Source organism: Sander lucioperca, chromosome 8 (genome assembly GCF_008315115.2).
Source record: "Sander lucioperca isolate FBNREF2018 chromosome 8, SLUC_FBN_1.2, whole genome shotgun sequence".
NCBI classification, from domain to species: Eukaryota; Metazoa; Chordata; class Actinopteri; order Perciformes; family Percidae; genus Sander; species Sander lucioperca.
In genome coordinates, this window is record NC_050180.1 from 39,538,644 (window position 1) to 39,560,579 (window position 21,936).

Consider the following 21,936-nt stretch of genomic DNA (forward strand, 5'->3'; position numbering starts at 1 on the left):
ACATGCAAAGCTGAAGTTTATGAAAACAATTAGTTGATACCAAAATCCTTGGAATAACCTGTCTTTGGGATATTTACCACTTTGTGTGACGCTGGTATTGTTTTCACCTTGTGTGTGTGTGTGTGTGTGTGTGTGTGTGTGTGTGTGTGTGTGTGTGTGTGTGTGTGTGTGGTGTTGGAGACCTACTGCAGCAGGAACTACCACAGAAAAGGTTTCGAGTACAGGTGTTTGTCTGTCTGCAGACAGATTTTGTGTGTAGTTGAGATTAAAATAAAGGCAGAGTTCAAAGTTTAGGTGTGGTCCGAGCAAAGGCGCCAGAAGTAGGGGGGTAAGAAGTATTTTACGCCCCTGGCCCGATTTGGTGTTGTGGCGGGTGTGATCCCATCACAAGATGGTCTCTAGTTTAAGTTTAAAGTAATTTGTCATAAATAAAGATGCTATATATAAGGCTTTAAGTTACTTGAGGTTGTTTTACTACACAAGCTCTCTCTCACAGCTGAAGCCTGACACAAACTCTTGCTGCATACTAACTTTGTGGCCTGAAGTTAGGGAGCACGAGGCTGAAAATGTTCAAAGTCAAGATATGCAATGACTCGCTTACTATTTACACTGGTGACTGTGAAAATGGCTGTAATAAAGTTGTCTGGACACAGATGAGTGAAGTGAGTGAAATGTTGTCAATGTTTCATTTACTCTGCATGAGGTTCTGTTAAAAAGCACGACACACCCAGAAAATATTGCTGTGGTTTTTTTTATATTCAGATTTGGCATGAGCCATTTGAAAATATTATAAAAACTATATCTTGTGCTGTAACCTCACTTTAAGTTCAAAGAAATGTTGCAATTATTTACATGTTTGGTAGACACTCGTAGATTGAAGGCCTTCACTTCAACGTTGCATTGTTCCCCTTTAAATTTGTGATGATTAATCTAAACTGCTGTTGGGTGCTAATACGGTGTAAGTGCTGTGCGAGTGTTTCTGGGATTTTCCTAAAGAATTTTTAATTTTGGTAGGTGTGACATTTACAGCCTCGAGACCAAATCCAGCCCCATAAAGAGCTGCTGGCCCCTTTTTTTTTTTAACAACCCTGTAAATACAGAGTTAATTTGTTTTTTGTCCGCCGTGAGATTAAAACATGAACAGTGAGCGAGAGGTGTTTTAAAGGGTTCATTTCATTCCACAGTGCCCCACGGTCAGGAAATAAACACGCTTGTGGAAAATTAAGTGTCAGATGTGGGTGTGAAACTTTTGTAAAGGTCACAGGATTAGAGGCCTGGGCACCTTGAAAACACACGCTGTTCACATTTCTCCCTCGCTATGAAATATGTTTACCACATCTACCCGGCCTTGGGACTATAAATTCAACCAAAGTTACAAGGGCTGTAAAGTCAAACTACATCTCCCTGATTTCAGTGGTGGACGGCTGCAGCGAGGCCAACAGGGATCGAGGGACGGTTTTTTTCTCAGCGACTTGCTATTTGGGACAGTGTGGTAACACCCAGGTGGTCTGGAGCTCAGGTAGTCTGACCCCAGCCATGTCCAAACCATCTTTCGCCTGGTTTGGCACGGGGCCTGAATTGCTCCCTGTAGGCCTGTAGGACAGAAACCAGCTTAAATCATACCTGTCCTCTGTGTGTGGTGATCATGGAGGGAGTACTAGTGCTGCCTTAAACATGAAATGTATCTATTTAAGGCTCAGCCGTATATATGGATATATTTTATAGAGACCTAAAGCTGCAGAGGGAACGGCTGTGTAGACACTACATTTCTCTCTGCAGTGGAGGATTTATTTGTTTTGAAAGCCCCTTATAAAACCTCAATTACTGTGAGAAAAAGTCAGACAGTTTATTTGGGAAATGAAGCGTGCCACTGAATAACATTGTTAACTTCCTATCAGGATTTCATAACATAGAAAAACCAAAAGTGTAAGCCCACTGGTCTACCCCTGCAATACAGCTGGGAGTGGATGTTTGTACACAAACAGTCAAAAATGTCCATTATGATTCAAGCGATGGTCAGGATGGCTCGCTCCCTTTTCCTCCTCTTCTTCTTCTTCTCTGCCAGTTGGCCTGTGGCGTCAGCAAAGAACATCACGTCCTCTTTGCTCTCGATTTCCCGCTGGAGGAACTGGAGCGCCGCGCTGTTGAAGCCCATCACGTCCTGAGACACAAAGAAAGAAGAGTTGGTGAGGAAATGGAAAAGGAAAGGTGTGATGAGGAAAATAATCTCTACATCGGTCAGGACGACAAACAGCTTCTCTCTGTGACAGAATTCTCTTCTCTGGATGTTACTTACTCTGATCTCGCGCACTTTTGAGACAGTATTGGTCCGTAGCTCGTCTATGACAGACAGCAGCATCTGGTTACTGGAGATCTGACCAAAATGGATCCTTAGAAGGAAACAGACAACAGTGTCAGCCCGATACTGTATCACCAGAACAATCGACAGCAGCGTGTGCAGATCTACATTTACAATTAGATATGCCCTACCACAATTACTAGTCTAATTACCCTTAATACTGAATGCTGTCAAACACTTTTTTTATGGCTGTCAACAAGTTCTTCTTCTTATTATAATTAGTTAAAGCTTTAGTGCGTAACTTTTTGATATTAATGAACATCCGTTACATTCAAGCCATTGCCAAATGAGTTGCTACAAATCTAATTAAGACTATCAGCTCCACACAACTCTCTCTGGATTTCTCAGTATGACTATGTTCAGAAGATTGTGTCGTCCGGTGACTTTCCCACGCAGAAACTCGAGTGAAGATAATTACGGAAGGCTTGTATCATGTGGACACGCCCGACAGTTTTGTTGTCATTACTTAGAATTCCTCATGGGGGCGGCAGAAACTACGCACTATAGCTTTAAAGGTAAAAACTAAAAAAAGCCATTTAAATCTTACACCTTCACCAAAATGATTTAATTTACCCATTAAAGGTCCTATGACATGCTTCTTTTTGGATGCTTTTATAGGCCTTAGTGGTCCCCTAATACTGTATCTGAAGTCTCTTTTATATAGGCCTTGGTGGTCCCCTAATACTGTATCTGAAGTCTCTTTTATATAGGCCTTGGTGGTCCCCTAATACTGTATCTGAAGTCTCTTTTATATAGACCTTAGTGGTTCCCTAATACTGTATCTGAAGTCTCTTTCCCGAAATTCAGCCTTGATGCAGAATTACAGCCACTAGAGCCAGTCCCACAATGAGCTTTCCTTAGGATGTGCCATTTCTGTGTCTGTAGCTTTAAATGCTATTGAGGAGGAGAGAGGGGGGGGGCAAGGTGGAGGGTGGGGGTGTTGCGTTGACCAACTCCCATGCTTTGCTCGTTTTCAAGCCATGATGTCTCTCTCTTTCTCATGGGCGGCCCAAATTCTCTGGGCGGGCAAAGCAGAGAAAGGGGAGGTAGATTCCAGATCGGCCCATCTGAGCTTTCATTTTCTCAAAAGGCAGAGCAGGATACCCAGGGCTCAGTTTACACCTATCACCATTTCTAGCCACTGGTGGACCATAGACAGGCTGGGGGAACTCATATTAATGTTAAAAAAAAACCTCATAAAGTGACATTTTCATGCCATGGGACCTTTAAAGAATTTAATCTTTACAGATTTGTTTTATGTTTTTCAACAATGATTTATTAGTTTTTAATTCACATATTTTGCATATCATGGCCAACAGAAGATTTGCTCAGCTCATCCTGTTCTTGTTTTGTCTGACAAACTGCCAGATCTCTGAACTTCATTTAACAACCAAATACAAAACCTCTTTTTTTTTTTTGCACACACACACACACACACACACACACACACACACACACACACACACACACACACACACACACACACACACACACACACACACACACACACACACACACACACACACCTTACTTGAGAAGGAAGAAAAGGCAGCGGCAGACCAGCTCCACCTCCAGGCCCTGCTTGATGTAACTGTTGAACAGCGTCAGCAGCTCGGGGATGTAAGGGAATGGTAACACCAGCAGAGAAACCTCCAGCTCACTGGGGAGCACAAGAACTTGGCTTTATATGCACGCAAAGATCAGCTTTATGGGTAAAGTCAGAGTGCAACATCATGTTTGTTTGGTCTCGTCACCCTGAGCTTACGTCTTACCTCGATCTGACCTTCTTCACGACGTCTAAAACGTAGCGGGACGGCTGACAGAGGGACAAAGACAGACTTAGTTACAAGCAGCTAAAAACAGCCTAAATACAATATTAGGTGTATTATTGATAATGTTCAGTTACTGGAGGCGGAGTTGGCTACACATTTTTTCCTTCACCATTGTTCTACTTACTGAAACATTTCCAAAAGCCACGAGGATAGGGTTGGGTTTGGGTGGAGGAACCTGAAAAACAACATCAGCTGTTTGTCAAACTTTAGTTGAGAAATCATAATACTGACATCATAAAAATGAAGCTAAAAGAACGTTTCCCATTGCATCCAAAAACAACACAACAACAGTTTGTTTTATGGCCCATTCTAAGAAGGGGCAACAACAGAGGGAATAAAACCTAGGATTACTGCATCATGTCTGTACCTCGTTGCCTGCTGTCTGACAAGCATATTTATACACTTCCATCTTCCTGTTTTCCTCTTTGTAAAGTTCCAGAGCCTCCATGATTCGCTCTGCCTGCAGAAAGAAATCACACGACAGCAAGAACATCATAAAAAGAACAAAACTTGCTTATTCATACTTTGTCGTTTATGAAGACTTGAGTCAAACTGAATTTAAAATAATCCTGTTTTTCCCGAGCACCCTATAGGCGGGGTTTGCGACGCAGAAAAAAGATGAATGCAACTAGCTTTAGCCAACACAGATTATTTTTAAAGATTAGTTTTGGGCTTTTCCGCCTTTAATGGACAGGACAGCTAGGTGAGAAAGGGGAGAGAGAGGGGGAAGACATGCAGGAAATCGTCACAGGTCGGACTCGAACGCTGGACCTCTGCGTCGAGGCATAAGCCTCTCAGTATATGTGCGCCTGCTCTACCCACTGAGCAACCCGGCCACAACACAAAGTATTTTAATGTCAATGACATCAAATAAACTAACAAACTATCTAAGTAACTGCATCCAATTGGTGCTCCATATGAAATCCAACGCGAGGGGAAGTCAACTTACAGCTTTGACTGTCTCAACGGTCTTCTTGCTGGCTGGTGCTGCCTCTCCTTCAGTCTCTCCGGGGATCTGAAGATAAAACAAGTCAACGCATCTCTTACATCCATCTTACACAAAAACAGAACAGAGTTTTCTTTCATTTAAACTGGCAGGGCAATTCAACATTTGGTGGTGGTATAATTAATGATAGTGTTCTTCAATTCAGCTAACTGACCGGACGTTTCCATTCAAACTGTTATTTGAGATGTTTGTAAAAGTGTCAAACATCTTCTAAGTGAACTGTAGTGTTTTAGGACTGATAATGCACTCTGAACCAATGACAGGACATAGAGCTAAAATGCAAGGATCTGGGGTTGTTTTTTGTGAACAAATGTTCTTCATAATTATGCTTTGAAATTAAGTTTCAAGTTTTGACTGATGCAGCCTTGGTTATGGTAGGTAATAACAGCTAGATTGCTGCTCATATTACTGTACAGGGACTGGAAACTGTTTTTGAAACAGGCCAGTGTGAAGCTAATATTCAAGTATAGGTAATGTCTGGTGAAAGTCGAAAACTGAGTGCTCACCACAGGCACATCTCCTTTGGCCATGCTCTCCTCAAACTCTGCTTCCCGTTCCTGTGAATATGAAAAGAGGGTCATTTAGAAGAAGAAGAAGAAGAAGCTGTTTACGTGTCTGAATAACTGTCAAATCTGTCTGTGTCCACACCGCCCTCCACCTCACCATCTCCCGTTCCTCATCCAGGATGATGGGCTCCCTGGTCCTCTCCCACAGTCGCAGGGATTTGTCGTGGGATGACGACACAATGTGGTCCCCGCTTGGGCTGATGGTCAGACACCAAACCTCCCGATGATGGCCCTGTAAGGCCGAAAGAAAAGCCAAATGTCACACACGGCGATACACTGGTAAGAGCAACTTACAATTAACCATGTATCCAGCTAACTGAAATAGCTCACGTTACTGTGCTGTGTCAACAGTTAACTTCATTTAATATTTTGTGTGTCGCTTTCTTCTGCGGGGTGCAAATGTTCCACCAAAACAAGTTCCTTCTCGAGACTACTTTGCAGAGCCACCGTCGCTGCGTCGGGAACTTTTGTCAGCTTTGCAAACAATTTTTTTTTTCTTCCTATCCCAGAATGTATCTGTGGACTACCAGATAGGTCTGGCAATGCGAGACTAAGGTGGAGCTAATTTTATTGAATTTATATACAGTTTAATCTATAATAATCATTATATTATAATAATGAAGTAGTTGATTTATATTTTTTATTAGTAATCTAAATCTGTTAAAAGGTGCAGTAGGTAAGACTTATAAAACTAACTTTCGGTCATATTTGCTGAAACTGACCCTATGTTCCAGTAGAACTACATGAAGCAGGTCATTTAAAAAAAATCCTCTGGCTCCTCTGGCTCCACCTACAGCCTGTAGTGCGATTTGCAAAAATCCACCGCTCCCTGTTCAGATGCACCAATCAGGGCCAGGGGGTGTGTCTAACTGCGTGTCAATCACTGCTCATGCACACACATTCATTCTCCTTTGTGGTGGGAGGGGCTTAGGAGACAGTTTTGGGCTTTAGCGGAAAGGGGGGGGGGGGGGGGGACTGAGAAGTTGTTGATGTTCAAATTTTTTGGCTAAGTCCTGGATCTTCCCAGTTCTACCTACGGCACCTTTAAGTCAACTAAAGTGATCCAACTGAAGGTAGTGAAGAAAAAAGTAGGCTTCCAACATGTAGAAGTATAAATTAACATACGATGGAAATACTCAAGTAAAGAACAAGTACCTCATCTCATCATACTAGTAATAGATAAGTACAGTAGGTGAGTAAATGTACTAAGTTACATTCCACCACTCCTTTTAACTGCCTATCAATGCAAATGATCGTGCCGAATCCACCTACTAACAACCGGACAACACAAGTGATCCAGAAATCATTTATGCAAAAGCACATAATCTAGTTTTTGACTCTCTCTTTGACAGATCTGTTTTAGAGCTGACTAATGAGGTGTGGTCAGTATTTCATTTCAGCATTTCAGATGTGAAGGAAGCCTGCCAGAGGACGCTTGATCTAAGCCACCAGGTCGCAAATATCAAGGGTATGAAGCCGAGCGTCACCTCTAGCGTCTGGATGTGCTCAAACTTGTCGGCGTCCCACTGTTTGATCTTCTTGTCCTTCCCTGCTGTGAAGAACAGATGAGTCTTGGGGACAAACTGGAGGAACATGACGCTGTGGAGAAGAAACAGAGTGAGGGAAGAGAAAGTCAGCCAAGCGAATGGGTAAAATAGAAAATAAGTAAATCCAGAGCTAGAAAGGAGGTAAGGCAAAAAGAAAGAAAGCAGGCACCTCAGCAGGAACTCAGAAGAAACTAAGAAGAGAGGGACATAATCATAAGGTAGTACAAGAGAGAAAGACAAAAAGAGAGACAACCAAAAAGGTCAAAGAACAGACAGAAAACTAAGTGAACACAGAAGGGCTGAAAATAAATTAAAAAAATGATAAAAAAAAATAAGAAGAGAACAGGAAAAAAAAAAAGGACAAAAAGTGAGATGATCCGAGAGAAAACAGATGAGCGGTGAGATGAAGGAGCAGCTGGTGTGAAGTCACAGGGCAGTCGGAGTTAACAGGAGACGGATCAGAGTCCCTGACCACAACAGATGAAATCACAGCTGGAAACTCAACAGCCTAGAAAATGATTTCATCATTTAATAAAAAAAAAAAAATAAAATAAAAAAAGTGGTTTTCGTTCCAATGAACCCATGACAAACATTTGGTTTGGGTCCGTGTTGTTGGGTGTTACCTGTCGTCATGAGCAAACATGGAGCGGTGACAGTCGCCGAAATCCAAACCCCAGATCTTCACGTTTCTGTCAGCGGAGCCGGTGGCGATAAGTGTGTTATCCTAGTTAACAGAAACACGAGGTCAGTCAGAGTCCTGGGAGGCAGAACTGAGGGTCAAGATGACCCCAAGTCGATTCCAAACAAACTGATGCAATGACAGCCATGACCAAGCCAAAAAACAGGGTTAGTGAACAGTAAACATTAGAAAGCAGCATGGAGGCCAGTAAAAATGTTATGGTGTTAAGTTATTATTCTTATTCAGTCCCAGTGATGACTAAATTGGAACGATGTTCGAGCGCTGCTTGCATGCAGACGGACAGAATTTGTGGCTGAGGTGACAAAGTTGCAGAAGTTGCCGACGGAGGCGACAAGCGTCATTGCCAGTCCTGCCAGTTTAAGCTACTTCCCTCAGGCCGTAGGTACTCCATGCCCAGGTGCAGGTCCAATAGACTCAGAAACTCTTTTATCCCGACTTCCATTTCCATTTTAAACAATTTGCCAGAACTTTTTTAAATGTATTTATTTATTTATTTACTATTGCGTTTTAGATACTGCGGGTATTTCATGTTTTGCTGTATTGCTGTGTGTCTTGTCCTTATGTCTGTCTGCTGGCTGTACCCCTCGGGGACAATAAAGTTACCTTGACCTTGACCTAGCATTGCGCCGGAAAAGGGGCGAAAATTAGCGTGTCCACCTGGGTGTCGTGTTTCCATCACTGCCGATCGGAGCTGGAGCCGATAAATACCTGTGACTACTGCAGTCATTTGGGCTGGGAATAAAGGCCATTTTTCACTGACTTAGTGGGTTTCTTGTCCAGTGGAAAAGGGGCTATGGATGTAAACAAGGCTGGATTTATTTATTTATTTTTAAATTGGCTTTGAGGTGTTGAGAAAACTCCACATGGCCCCTTCAAGGGTGAACAGACATGTAGATGTATTCATCTAATTGATCTCATCAAGTTAAGAACTTTTTTTTTTTTTGGAAGTTCAACTTTTTTGTCTTTGGTACTACTGAGACAAATTTTCTGAGTTGTTAGCTGCGATCCTCTTGCAAAATGAAGCATGTTATCACATTTATCACTGAGGCCTAAACGCAGCAGATAGTTAAGACGTTTTGCAGTTTGAGAGTACTCACATGTGAGATGTCCAGACAAAGTACAGGCAGCTTGTGTCCATACAGCGACAAGAAGAACTGAAGCAGCGAGAGGGAGAAATGTTCAGTTATAATAACAGACACTATGACACTCACAATGAAGCAATTACACAGAATACGCCGTACTTATTTCATGTGGTGTGTACCTTAAGTGTGTCTGTGTAGAAGACCTTGACAGTGCAGTCTAACAGAGAGACGGCCAGCAGTCTGTGGTCAGGAGAAAACTTCACGCACAAAATGTCTTCCTCCAATTTCAGCGTGCGTGTGTGTTTCACTGTCAGCCTTCTATATATCACACATACACACACAAAATATTAAATATGAGTCATGTCTCTAAGTCTTGTTACTGAGCATTTATGTGCTTTGTTAAGCAATTCACGATTGGAAATTGTTGCACACATTCAATATAAGATTTAACATCAATGGTAGAGACCAGTTTATATTTAGTACAGAGAATATGATGGTGTGAGTAAAAAGCCAAATATAGTAGAAATAATCTATAACAATACATAAGTATTCTGATGTGACTTTAGACCAACTACTTATTTATTAAAGCTGAACTAAACAGTTGTTAGAATAAAAACAAACAAATGTTTTGTCCCAGGAGACAATATCTTAAGATCTCTGTTGTAGTTGAGTACTTTGAGGTGCAAGGAAATATGAGACTGATCGTCCCAAATGAACCGTACAGGTAATTTGAACAAGGTGATGACTTACTTCTGGCCAGTCCCTTCGTCCTTTATCAGCTCAAACTCCCAGAACTTCACCATCTTATCTGCACTTCCTGTGACAATCCCCCTCTGCAGGAGTGACACGCACAGCGAATAAGAAAGCACAGAAAAGCCAGCTATTTTTCTGATGAGTGTAAAGGTTTGACATGGTGGGAGAGATATTTAGAAAAAAGGGGTAAGACAGGTGTGAGTGCAGGTAGTCAGGTTTACCTGGTCTGGGGCCAGGCACAGGGACCACAGAGCTCCATTATGGGCATCCACAGTCTCCAGTAGGCTTCCTGAGGCCAACTCAAAGATCTGCAGCTTCCCGCTCTGACAGGAAAAACAGCACAAAATATGAAAAGATGTTTCTTAACAGCTAGCAACCCTGTCCTCCTGTCCCATAGAAGTTCTTAACTGAAAGGTCAGAACGGAACACAAAAGTCCCTCTCAAACAGCAGCAAATGCATACAAAGATGGCATCTAATACCTTAGTTCCCAGGATGATCTGTCTGTCTCCAGGCACGAAGAGGGAGCAGAGGGCGTATTCACAGGCCATGGTGCGAATCACCTGCAGCGTTGACCTGTAACGGGAGGAGATCGCAGGAGATCTTGTGAGACCACCTCCCAGCTTTCTATCGGTTTTGTCACATTTGTCACAAGAGCTGTAAGACTTTTCACCTGTTCCAAACTTTGACTGTGTCCCCAGAGGCGGAGAGGACGGCCAGGTTGTCCGAGCTGAAGGCCAGCGTGCGGACATCTGTGCGGTGGCCGCCGAGCGTGAGGCGAGCCGTCTTGTTGGCTGTGGGGGTCTTGTCTGAAGTCCTCAGGCTGTACGTCTCGATGGTGTTGTTCTGCAGCAGCAGCGCCACCTTCAGCTCACCACCTGCACACGACAGGCAGTCCACCCACCTGAGAGGGGATGCAGGAGACGCGTGTGAGAGAGGGAATTAAACACACCTGTTGGTCGCGAGCTCACCTCTCTAGCCTCTGAGCTGCTGTTGTGTTTAGCTCCATACTAGTCTACAGTATATCGACGACATTTCATTTTCGGGATTGTTCAGGCGTGGCCGGAAATTCCCCCGGATGTCCCTTATTTCAGCTGGATGTCCGTCACCTTCCGCTTTCTTTGTGTTGGCATTTTATTGGATTTATGAGGACTATGGTTAAAGGAGAACTCCGGGCAATTTTAACGTTAATCTTGATCACTATGCGTATGCGAGTACTGTCGATAGCAAAAAAAAATGAGCCGAATCGGTGCTAGCAACACAGAGCTGCTTCAGCTAATGCCGAGAGCTCCCACTTAGCTAAAACGGCAGTTTTGGGGGCATAAGATAAAGAGTGCCTTTATGCCTCTTAACAGACACAAAATGCAATTAAAATGTCTGTGCAACATGAACAGGGCCCTTACATGACAACAAGATGCATTTTCAACTCAGACATTGTTTAAATTCACCTACCCTGTTAGCTGCTAGCTGCCGTCTGGCAGTTCTCCTTTAAAGGACAATTCCGGCGCAAAACAAACCTAGGGGTTAATAACGGATGTGTACCCACTCTGTCGTTCTCTGGGACATGTTTTCATGCTAATTGATTGTGTTTGTAGCTTGAAGGAAGCTAGCGCGGACTGCTGGTTAGCTTACAACGCTAGTATTCTGGGCACAGGGAAAGTAAAAACAAATCGCTATTTATACCACTAAAAAGGCTCAAAATATCACCACACTTCAACGGTAGCATAGTGAGGGTCCCTACATGTTAATCGAAGCATTGAGAACTTTTTAAGTGTACCAACAGTTTATTGAACGAAGAGCTGCGGGAGCTCCGTGAAAGGGCTACGAGAGAGAGAGCTACACAGCCTCATACTTCGGGGAACTGGTGGTGTACCTGCGGACATTGTGAAGCTATGGCCACCGAACAGGAGTATCTGTGTTGCAAGGAGTGGGACCTGTTGCGTCGCAACACCCAAGAGACGCAGTGTTTTGTACAGTCTGAAGATTTCCCCTCTCTGATGAACAGGGAAACTTTTTTCCATGTCCCAAAAATAAATTGGAGACGGCGATCCAGACCGGAGGGACAAGATGGACAGTTATCCACTGAGTAAGTAAACTAGACAAGTTATGTTTTACATCGGTGCGATTATTTCAGATATATTGTGCAAATTGCTTTTGATTTTAGTTGGCATCGCCAGCTGTAAGTCATGACTGGTTTCCCGAAGTACGAGGCTCTGTTGCGGCATAGCTCTCTCTCTCTCGTAGCCCTTTCACGGAGCTCTCGCAGCTCTTCATTCAATAAACTGTCTGTACACTTACAAAGTTCTCAATGCTTCGGTTAACATGTAGGGACCCTCACTATGCTACCGTTGAAGTTTGGGGATACTTTGAGCCTTTTTAGTGGTATAAATAGCGATTTGTTTTTACTTTCCATGTGCCCCGAATAGCTAAGCTAAGCTAACCAGCGGTCCGCGCTAGCTTCGTTCAAGCTACAAACACAATTAATTAGCATGAAAACATGTCTCAGAGAACGACAGAGTGGGTACACATCCGTTATTAACCCCTAGGTTCGTTTTGCGCTGGAATTGTCCTCTAACTGCTCCTCAGATCTCTGCAGGGTAAATCCAGACAGCTAGCTAGACTATCTGTCTAATCTGAGTTTTCTGTTGCACGACTAAAACAACTTTTACACACGTTCCACCAAAACAAGTTCCTTCCTGAGGGTATTTTGCCGAGGCACCGGTGCTCCGTCCGGCGCTTAGCGCCGCCCAAGACGATTGTGATTGGTCTAAAGAAATGCCAATTAACCAAAGCACATTTTCTCCCATCCCAGAATGCTGTGTGGACTCACAAGACCCTCCATTGCAGCGCTGTGGAGGAAGGTCTGGCAATGCAAGACTATCTCCACACTGACCTGATCTTGGAGGAGGCCTTGATGTTGGTCAGTCTGAGGATCTCGTCCTTCAGCGTCCTCTCCACCACCGGCTCTGCTGCCTCCTCGCATGCATCTTCCTGAGATCTACAGCAAGGGGGCAGCCACACAACAAGCTCCAGCTTCAGCATGCAACTGAGTAACTACTGCACACTACAGTGTAGCAATATCAGTATAAGTGGGTGCAAAGATAAAAAAATACTTCTAATACTAGAATAAGTAACATGTAAACATTTCAAATGAACTTAAGAGAAATAACTGTCTTTACTTTGCTGCCTTCTTTTTGGCTTTCTTCAGCTTCTTTGTCATTTTCTTCTGCACTTCCTCCTCTGACAGCACAGTGAAGAGCTCCAGGACTGAATCATTGCCCTGATGAAGGATGAAAAGAGATATGGATAGCATTAATTTCCTACAGAATATCAATATCGATACATTTGAGTGTTACAGATTCTGATGAAAACAAAGCACATTAATTGCATAAAATACTACTAAACAACAATGTAAAAATCCCTCTGTAATTCCAGCTTTAGGGTCCTGACACATCAGGCCAACTTTATAAAACTAACACAGACAGTAACCAACTGCTGCCTTATTTTGACTCATGTTAATTGAACACACTGTAAAAACTACATCTGACAGCCAGCTGAATGCCAACAAGCATGTTTATTCTGCCTGAGCCTTCATGGGAGAAAATAATTTGTCAGTAAACACTGTCCCTTTCTAATCCCAAAAACATGAAGGAAAGACAAACAAAACAAACTTAGCAACAAACTAATTTCACGCCATTGTGAATCATTTCAAACAGTATCATCATGTGGTCAGGAAACAAATTGATTAAAAAGACAAAAATGTGCAGCTGGGTCTGCAAAGCCTTTCTTTGATTTTGCACTGTGGTCTCATGCTTGTGGACAAAGAAGATCTAGAAACCGCACTTAATGAGCAAAATCACTAATTCTGTGGCTGAACAAGACAGACAAGAAATTAATCAATGTGCTCATCAGCCAAACAGCCACTGATGACAGCCTATCAGAGCCAACAGGGCCGGGGAAAAAAAAACCAAACTATGGACAATGGTAAGCCTCAGATGTCAAATTAAGTCTCGTTCAAACAAAAGAAAGGCTGACATCTGAGCTCCAACATGAGAGAGTAATATGGTTCTAAAAAGAGAGCAGAAAATAAGTGAGCTTTATCTGTTCTTTATTGTGGCTATGATGAAAATTTCACTTTCATAAACTACAAATATTAAGTTTGATTTGGGCAGAACATCTTCCTTAAATTCCCAGATTTTTCCCAGATGATTCCTGAAGGAACTAGAGATGGCCCGATACCATTTTTTGCTTCCCGATACTGATTCCCATACCTGAACTTGCGTATCGGCCGATACCGAGTACCGATTCGATACCAGTGTGTTGAAAAACCCAGATTTTTGACTATGTTTTAACAGCAGTATATTACGTTCCCTGTATGGATGTGATATGATTTCTATCTTTGTTGTCAGCCTGGCTCAGGTTAAACTCTTTGTTAAACATGAACAAACTCAAACAATGAACGCCACAGAACTTTATTGTCATAACGGTAAAAGAACATAAATAAACTTCTTTAAAGTAGAATTTAAAATTACGTGGTATCGGATCGGTGCATAAACTCCAGTACTGGCCAATACCAATACCAGCATTTTAGGCAGTATCAGAGGCTTTTCCGTCACTGGTATCGGAACATAGATAGATGGACTTTATTAATCCCAAATTGGGAAATTACTCAAGCAGCAAGGACTCACACACAAACCAAAAATACAAGAAATATACTAGAAATAATAAATAAGATAAAAGATGAGATGAAATAAAATAAGATAGCAAAGATTAAAAAAAATGCCAGAACAACTACTGAAAAATATACTTAGACGAATGAACAAGAATGTACATGTACTGTATATACAAGTGTATACACCAGTGTGAACATCTCTAGAAGGAACCCGGACATCCTCTGCATTGGGTATTCCAGACTTTTTATGATCTTTCAGAGGAAACCGAAGGACGATTCGACACTTACATGACAGGCGATGACTCTGGCCTTGGCGTCTGCTGCCAGCGAAACAACTCGGTCTCGGGCCTCTCTCAGGATTGATCCGGCTTTCCTACAACTCAGGATCCGCTGAGAGAGGAAAATAGGAAGAGAGGACATATATGAATGTATGTAACGTATATATGAATCAGGTTTTGTGGCCTCAAATGATGCAGATATATATTCACCTTTTTCCCTCTGAAGACATTACATTACTTGTGTTAAAAAAATATATATATCCATGTAGTCTTCATCATTTTGTTGCAGTATTTTCTCACAGGAATACATTAACTCTCGTACCTCTTCAAGACTTTCATCCACCCCTTCCTCGTTGTTGTCCTCATCATCGTCATCATCCAGCAGAGTTTTCCCCTTCTTTACCTTGGGCTCACCTTCAGCTTTCTCCTGAGCAGACAGGCAGATGGACAGACCTTTTACAACAACTGAGGCAACATCAGTTTCAATTTTACATCTCCTTTGGTGAAGTGTCCGTAGGAGGCTTTATTCGGCCATGGTGGCTGTGTATTAGGGCTGCACAATATAATGTTTTTTTTTTGTTTGTTTTTTTAAATCGGCATCACAATATCAACTTGCGCAATATACACATCGCAAAAGGCTGCAACATAGTGCGATAGACACTCAGATATTAGTTAGTTGAAAGAAAATATCAGTAGAAAACTTCACTTTAAAATGTAAATGTCATTCTTTTTTTAGTGGCGCCTTTAATATTCAAGTCAATGTTCAATTTGTTCAATTCAATTCATGTTGGAAATATTTCCTTTCATTTGTTTTAAATTTAACAAGCAATCTGTTGTATTTTAGCAGAATACTGAAAGCAGAAATGCAGAACTGAGTACACTTTAATATCTGTTTATTCATCGCAAGTAATATCATCGTGATATTCAACGTTATAACATATTGCATATTTTTCTCCTATCGTGCAGCCCTATGTATCAGCACTTTAGCTAACTTCCCAGTTCTTCTCTGTGTGTATCGATAAGTTATACAGGGAGCAGAACAACTGGCATGTACTGTGTCGAGCCTGATCTTTCCCACCTCCTGCAGGTAGTTGATGTCCCAGGCTCGAAGCTCACTGTCTGCTGAGCCTGTTAACAGCCTGTTCTCCTGGTTCAGCAGCACCATGCCCCAAACCTAACACACACAGAAAAATAAACACCGTCACAAAGACTCCTCTTATTCATCCAGGTACAAAAATATCATGCAGCCTCTTAAAAGACCAAAAAAGAGCAGAGAGATGTTAAAGATATATTTGACATCGTCTAAAATGTAATATCTTCCCTTTCTCATAACAAACTTAAAACAAACAAACAGTGAAAATGCATGAACATACAGTATATCATGTTCGAAATGTCATGTAAAATAAAAACACATCTGGACCTTTACAAGCTCTTAGCTTATTTTTGTCTGGACCGCAGCAAACCGCTCATTCCCATTCTATCGCACGCTAAGAAGTCTTAGATATTACTATCTGTAGACTGAAGACTTCTCAATTCAACAATGTGGCCACAATCAGCACACTGATCAAAGACTGTCCACCCATATACAAAGTTTCGATTTGCAAAAACAGATATCTTCGTTTTATTTATCTTCCTAAATCATGGGTTTTTTTGTGCAAGCCAGGGAATATCAGTCAAACTGGTGTTGGTTTATTACCTCCACCAAGGAGGTTATGTTTTCGGTTTGTTTTTTATTTTATTTGCCTGTCAACAGGGTTACGCAAAAACTACTGGCCCAATTTTCATGAAACTAAGTGGAAGGGTGTAGCATGGGCCAAGGAAGAACACGTTCAATTTTGGAGCGGGTCCGAATCCACAAAAATATTTTTCACTTTTGTTAACATTGGATGACTGGGCGTTTGTGCTGCATTCATGTGGTGTTGAAATAATCGGAAGGAAATAAGTTTAAGACTGGGATTCTCACAGAAGAGTGGGAAATTCACACTGCATTAACATTGTGAAGTAAGGCATGCCTTGGTCTGCCTAGGTCTGCGCTCTCTGAGTGTCCTTCTAGGTCATTTTAAAATTGGCTTGTATCTGTTTTTGCAAATTTACTCTTCTCTTGTTTCTTTGAGATTGAGTACAAGGTCTTGCTTACAACAATGAGAATATTGTCACAGTGATCTAATTATGAGCCTCCACTCAGTTAAATGAATCAATCCTGTCTGTTAGTTGTAATACAATCAAATAAACTTTTTACACAAAACTCAGGAGACTGAAACATTAGCTCTGCTTTAGAAAACAGCCAGAGCCATGGAAATCAAATTGAGTATGAGAAGTGAGACAACACTGGTTATGTTAACCTGTGTTTAGTAAACTGCACTGGGTTGCACCAGCTTTGTGTAAGTTCTCTCCTCAGTCAGGGTGTAAAGTGGACACTAGAGGCTTAGTAACTGCTAGTTAGTTTGTAACTAAATCAGCTACAAAAATTGGTTGCATAACCACTTGAGTCATAACTAGTTTTACTGACTAACTTTTTCTTTAAAGGTCCCATTTTATGCTCATTCTCATGTTCATACTTGTGTTTTGGGTTTCTACTAGAACATGTTTACATGCTTTAATGTTCAAAAAACACATTATTTCAGACTCAAACGGTCTGTCTGAATATACCTGTACTCACCCTCTGTCTGAAACACTCTCTGTCTCTTTAAACCCCCCTCCCGAAAAAGCCCAGTCTGCTCTGATTGGTCAGTGTTTCCGGGTTTCCAGTCATTCCCCGGCTGCAGCCGGGGAGTGACTGTAACGGCACTGTAGCTGCACTTTCTACTTATATATAGTATAGTTGTGACATTACAACCGTACAGACATCCTGACAGCCTGTTTAAAGGCACAGTTTCTAAATACGGGCTGTGTGCATTTCTCTGTGGATTGAGTGTTTCGATACTTTCGCGGTATTTAAATATCGCACCTCGAACAGCTTTGTAATAAAAAAAAAAAAAAGACATGGTTTATGTTAATAAGTATAGAGTCTGAAGCCCCTCACCTCACTGCGATGGCCCACCATGGTCTTGAAGCAGTGCTGTGTGTCCAGGTCCCACCACTTCACAAAACTGTCCTTGGAGCTGTACAGCAGCAGAGCACACAGACGCACATAATGTGTTAGCAACACGGCACTTCTTGTTTTGAACAGTGTTAAGCGTAGGAGGGTGTTTTTATTGTTATTAAAGGCTAAAGGCTTAAAAATCACAATTAAAATGTCACATTGAACTTTATATTACATTTAAGATTATATTGTTTAGTGAGGACTAATCAAACCCACATGCAAGTTCATATGGTTGCATCAAAGGCAGTGTGAAGTCATGTAGCCACCACATTATTTAATGTTACTGTTTGTTGAATGATAGCATAGAGGGAATTACATTATCCCAAATGTGTATACTATTAATATAAAAGTCTGAGTAGAAATGTGCTAATTAAAAAGAGAATGAGGAAAAAAACACGGATGGTATTTCAACAAATCAGAGCCCAGAAACTCTACTGGGGAAAATGTCCTAAAGCTCTCGTTATTATCTGTAAATATGAAGCTATTCAATATGGGATAACTTCTCGCAACAGTTGCTCAAAGTGACAAAAAGCTGTGATTGTAGTTGTTTTTTTTGTTTATTTAGATGCATAACATGACATTCTTTTCCTTTTTCAAAGTTGCATGTCATCAAGTCATGTTAGTGTCCGAGGAACTGCAAAATAAACGAGTGTCTGGCATCAGGTTAATAATAAGAAGCTTCATAAAACTCTGACTTATATTTTATTCTTTAATTATTAATCATTTGTCATAATTGTGATAATGTCAAAGGCATCAGGTAGAAGGGTTGGTTACCTCGTGACCAGGAGGTTTTTGTCTTTGAGGAACAAGGCCTGTGTGATGACGTCTTTATGGCCTCTCAGCCTGTACAGCCCACACTCATTGATGATGTCCCACACGATCACATCTGTGTCCTGAAGGGGGAGGAAGGGGTTATAACATGCTCAACACATGCTTTAACAAATAGTAAGCTCAGATTGGAATTAGATTCATTTGATCAAATCTGTACACACACACACACACACACACACACACACACACACACACACACACACACACACACACACACACACACACACACACACACACACACAGGGGGGGGAGGAACCACGTGAAACTCAATTTATCTTCTGATTGTACCTTAATACCTGTGTCTCAGGTGTAATTGCATATATGTAATTTACATTCTCATCTTGATCTCAAAGGCGCCTGTCTCCTCAACCCTTCATCCTGCTCAACTTACCTTGGAACCAGTGACGAGCCGAGCTCCGAGCGTGTCATATTGCATGACGCTGACAGAAGTTTTGTGGCCATTGAAGGAGACGTTACTCTCGCCGTTCAGCAAGCTGAAGATCCGCACGGCACCGTCCTCGTAACCCACGGCGATATGGACGCCATCGGGCGAGGGGCAGAGGAAGGTCACCTCGTGTTTCTGGCCCTGCAGGATCAGGACCTAGACAGAAAGACAAGACGCCGGGTTTGAATTCTGGAAAGTTTGAAGAAGACCGGAGACCTGAACCTGCCGTCATAACCACGTCGAAATCTCACCTTCTCTCCTTTTCGGGCATCCCAGATGAACACATGTTCACATGCAGCCACAGCGACGTAGCGCCCCCTCTCTCCTCCTCGGAGGGTCACATATGCAATGTTGGCTTTTTGGCTTCCGATTACTCCAAACACTGCACTGGCAGTGTAGCGCAGGTACTGCTTGGTCAACCCCATGAGCGGCAGCCTCAGGTGATTCTGAATCCTGTTTCACAAGAACATGAGAGCGACTTCGTCTGATCACACTATAAAAAAAACAAAAAACAATACTGTAGTATTCATAAACTACTCCCACAGGAATCTACTGTATGGTGTGTCTGAGGCATTTTAGTTCCTAGTGACCTTATCCTACTTTATTGAGTGTTTCTTCTCCATAATATGCCAACAGCCTTGTATGTGTCCTTACAAAACAAACACATTCTATAATATTTTTTTGAAAACTATGTTTATTTTCTACGGCCAGGCCAGTCAAGTTCTTCCACATCAAACTGGAAAAAACAGGGTTATTGTCATGTTGAAACAGAGATGGGTGTCCCCCAAATGTTTGCCACAAAATTGGAATCACACTTTTGTGTAAAAAATAATAGATTTTATATATAGAAATATATAGATTTTGCTTAATTGGAACTAAGGGGTCTAGACCAAACCATGAAACACAGCCGTCCGCATATTGTTGGCCAAAAAGTGTATATGGTAATTATAATGTTACAACACATTTGTAGAGAACTTAATTGACACAAATAATTAAACACCTCACAGCAATACACATGAAGTACTAAAGATTAAATGTATTACTAACCTTAGTGTGCTATGTTACATTATTAATGTGTTAAAAGTATGACCATAACCAGTGGTGGAATGTAACGAAGTACATTTACTGAAGTACTGCACTTAAATACAATTTTGAGGTACATAAGCATTTCTATTTTATGCTACTTTATCTTTATCCTTCTATTCCATTTTAGAGGCAGATAGTGCACTTTTTACTCCACTACATTTCTTTTAAAGCTTCAGTTACTTTGCAGAGTCAGATTTTTTATCCAAAATATAAATCAACTGAATAATTAGAGAGATGGACACATTAATGCATAAATATTAAATAACTATAATTCAGTATTATAATATACATAAACTATATATACTTTTGGTACTTTAAGTATATTTTGATGCTAATACTTTTGTACTTTTACTTAAGTACGATTATGATTGCAGGACTTATACTTGTAACAGAGTATTTTTTACCCAGTACTATTGTTACTTTTACAGTAAAATATTTGAGTACTGTATACTTCCACAACTGATCATAATGCATAACGTTCCACCACAACAAGTTATAAATCTGTGGTGGTCCAGAGTGAGAATATGAGTGTTTCGTGCTATTTCATCTCAGGTGGTATCACTTTAATATACATACATACATACATACGGTTTTCTGTACCTACATATTTGTATATTATGCTTTTAAATAAGCGACAATGAACCTAAAGGCTTACTTTTAGTCCATGTCTAGCTTGGTAAAGCACGCTAGTCTTCTTAGTCAAAGGAGCGTTTGTTTTGGTATTAAAAACTGCCCACGTGGCCGGGGTTTAGAGCCTCTGACCCATGAATTATCTACATACGCAGCAAACCCTGTCCGCCCAGCCAACGCTGTACAATGAATCGAGTGCACCTAACCAGGACACACCGCTTGTTCCTGAACACACGTGGTGAAGTTCCTGCGTAAACGTAGCTCTTATAATCTGATATAACATAGATTTATGTCTGTATATGTTTTACATCAAGATAACATTTCTTTCTATAACGCAACACATTTTAATGTTTGGTTAGTTTCTCCTCTTACCTCCGAAATGCTGCTGCTGCTGCTAGCTAAACTTGTGTTGTGTTCACTGCGCTGCTGTTTTAGACCCAACCAGTAGATCACACATCGATACAGTGGGGAAACAAAGATTATTGTCGTCACCATGCAACCATGGTAGTGGAAGTATTCAGATCCTTTTTTAATGGCTTAATAAATACTTAAGTAAAAGTCGTAACAGTCCTTGGTAGAAGTACAAATACTACACTGTAAAAAACAAAAAACAAAACATTACAAGTCATTGGAAATGTCACTTAAGTAAAAGTATGTAGGCTAAAGTATTAAATGTTGGGTAGTTTAATGTATTACAAAATATTGTATAAGCTCCAGATATGTTTTGTATGCAAACATTTGAATTTGTAAAGTAACTGGTAACTAAAGCTGTCAGATAAATGTAGTGGAGTAAAAAGTACAGTATTTCCATCTGAAATGTAACGTTAGTGGAGTAGCATGAAAAGATAAGACTCCGGTAAAGTCAAGTACTTTAAAGTAAATGTACATAGTTACGCTCTACCACTGCTGTGCAACACTTCAAGATACGTAACATTATAATATACCGTTACAACAAGTACCCAGTGATGGAACACACTGAGAGAGAATAAAATCAGTTTTCTTTTTGCTCGATCATTTTCTTTCTGTTGCTTTTGTCTGCGTTGCCAAGAAGCCCAACACACAAGAGACT

At 41.3% G+C, this 21,936-nt stretch overlaps 1 protein-coding gene across 2 annotated transcripts; it reads right to left on the bottom strand.

Annotated features, from left to right (window-relative positions):
- Positions 1 to 1,825: 1,825 nt before the first annotated feature.
- On the bottom strand, positions 1,826 to 21,352 carry wdr3 (WD repeat domain 3). 2 transcript variants are annotated; one of them, XM_031311488.2, is made up of 27 exons: positions 21,240 to 21,352; positions 19,403 to 19,604; positions 19,098 to 19,307; positions 18,650 to 18,768; positions 17,816 to 17,894; positions 15,872 to 15,967; positions 15,116 to 15,220; positions 14,804 to 14,905; positions 13,023 to 13,123; positions 12,737 to 12,841; positions 10,517 to 10,747; positions 10,326 to 10,419; positions 10,067 to 10,168; positions 9,843 to 9,925; positions 9,272 to 9,410; positions 9,108 to 9,164; positions 7,934 to 8,034; positions 7,251 to 7,362; positions 5,861 to 5,995; positions 5,704 to 5,754; positions 5,141 to 5,206; positions 4,559 to 4,651; positions 4,316 to 4,366; positions 4,132 to 4,175; positions 3,891 to 4,019; positions 2,297 to 2,390; positions 1,826 to 2,161 (listed from the first exon to the last, which is right to left on the bottom strand). In XM_031311488.2, the coding sequence occupies exons 2-27, from the start codon at positions 19,574 to 19,576 to the stop codon at positions 2,006 to 2,008; spliced, it is 2,829 nt and encodes a 942-aa protein (XP_031167348.1). In that variant the 5' UTR covers positions 19,577 to 19,604; positions 21,240 to 21,352; the 3' UTR covers positions 1,826 to 2,005. The 2 variants fall into 2 exon arrangements, with proteins under 2 accessions (XP_031167348.1, XP_035860361.1); XM_036004468.1 differs by lacking the exon at positions 21,240 to 21,352 and having other exon boundaries at positions 19,403 to 19,623.
- Between the last annotated feature and the right edge of the window lie 584 nt (positions 21,353 to 21,936).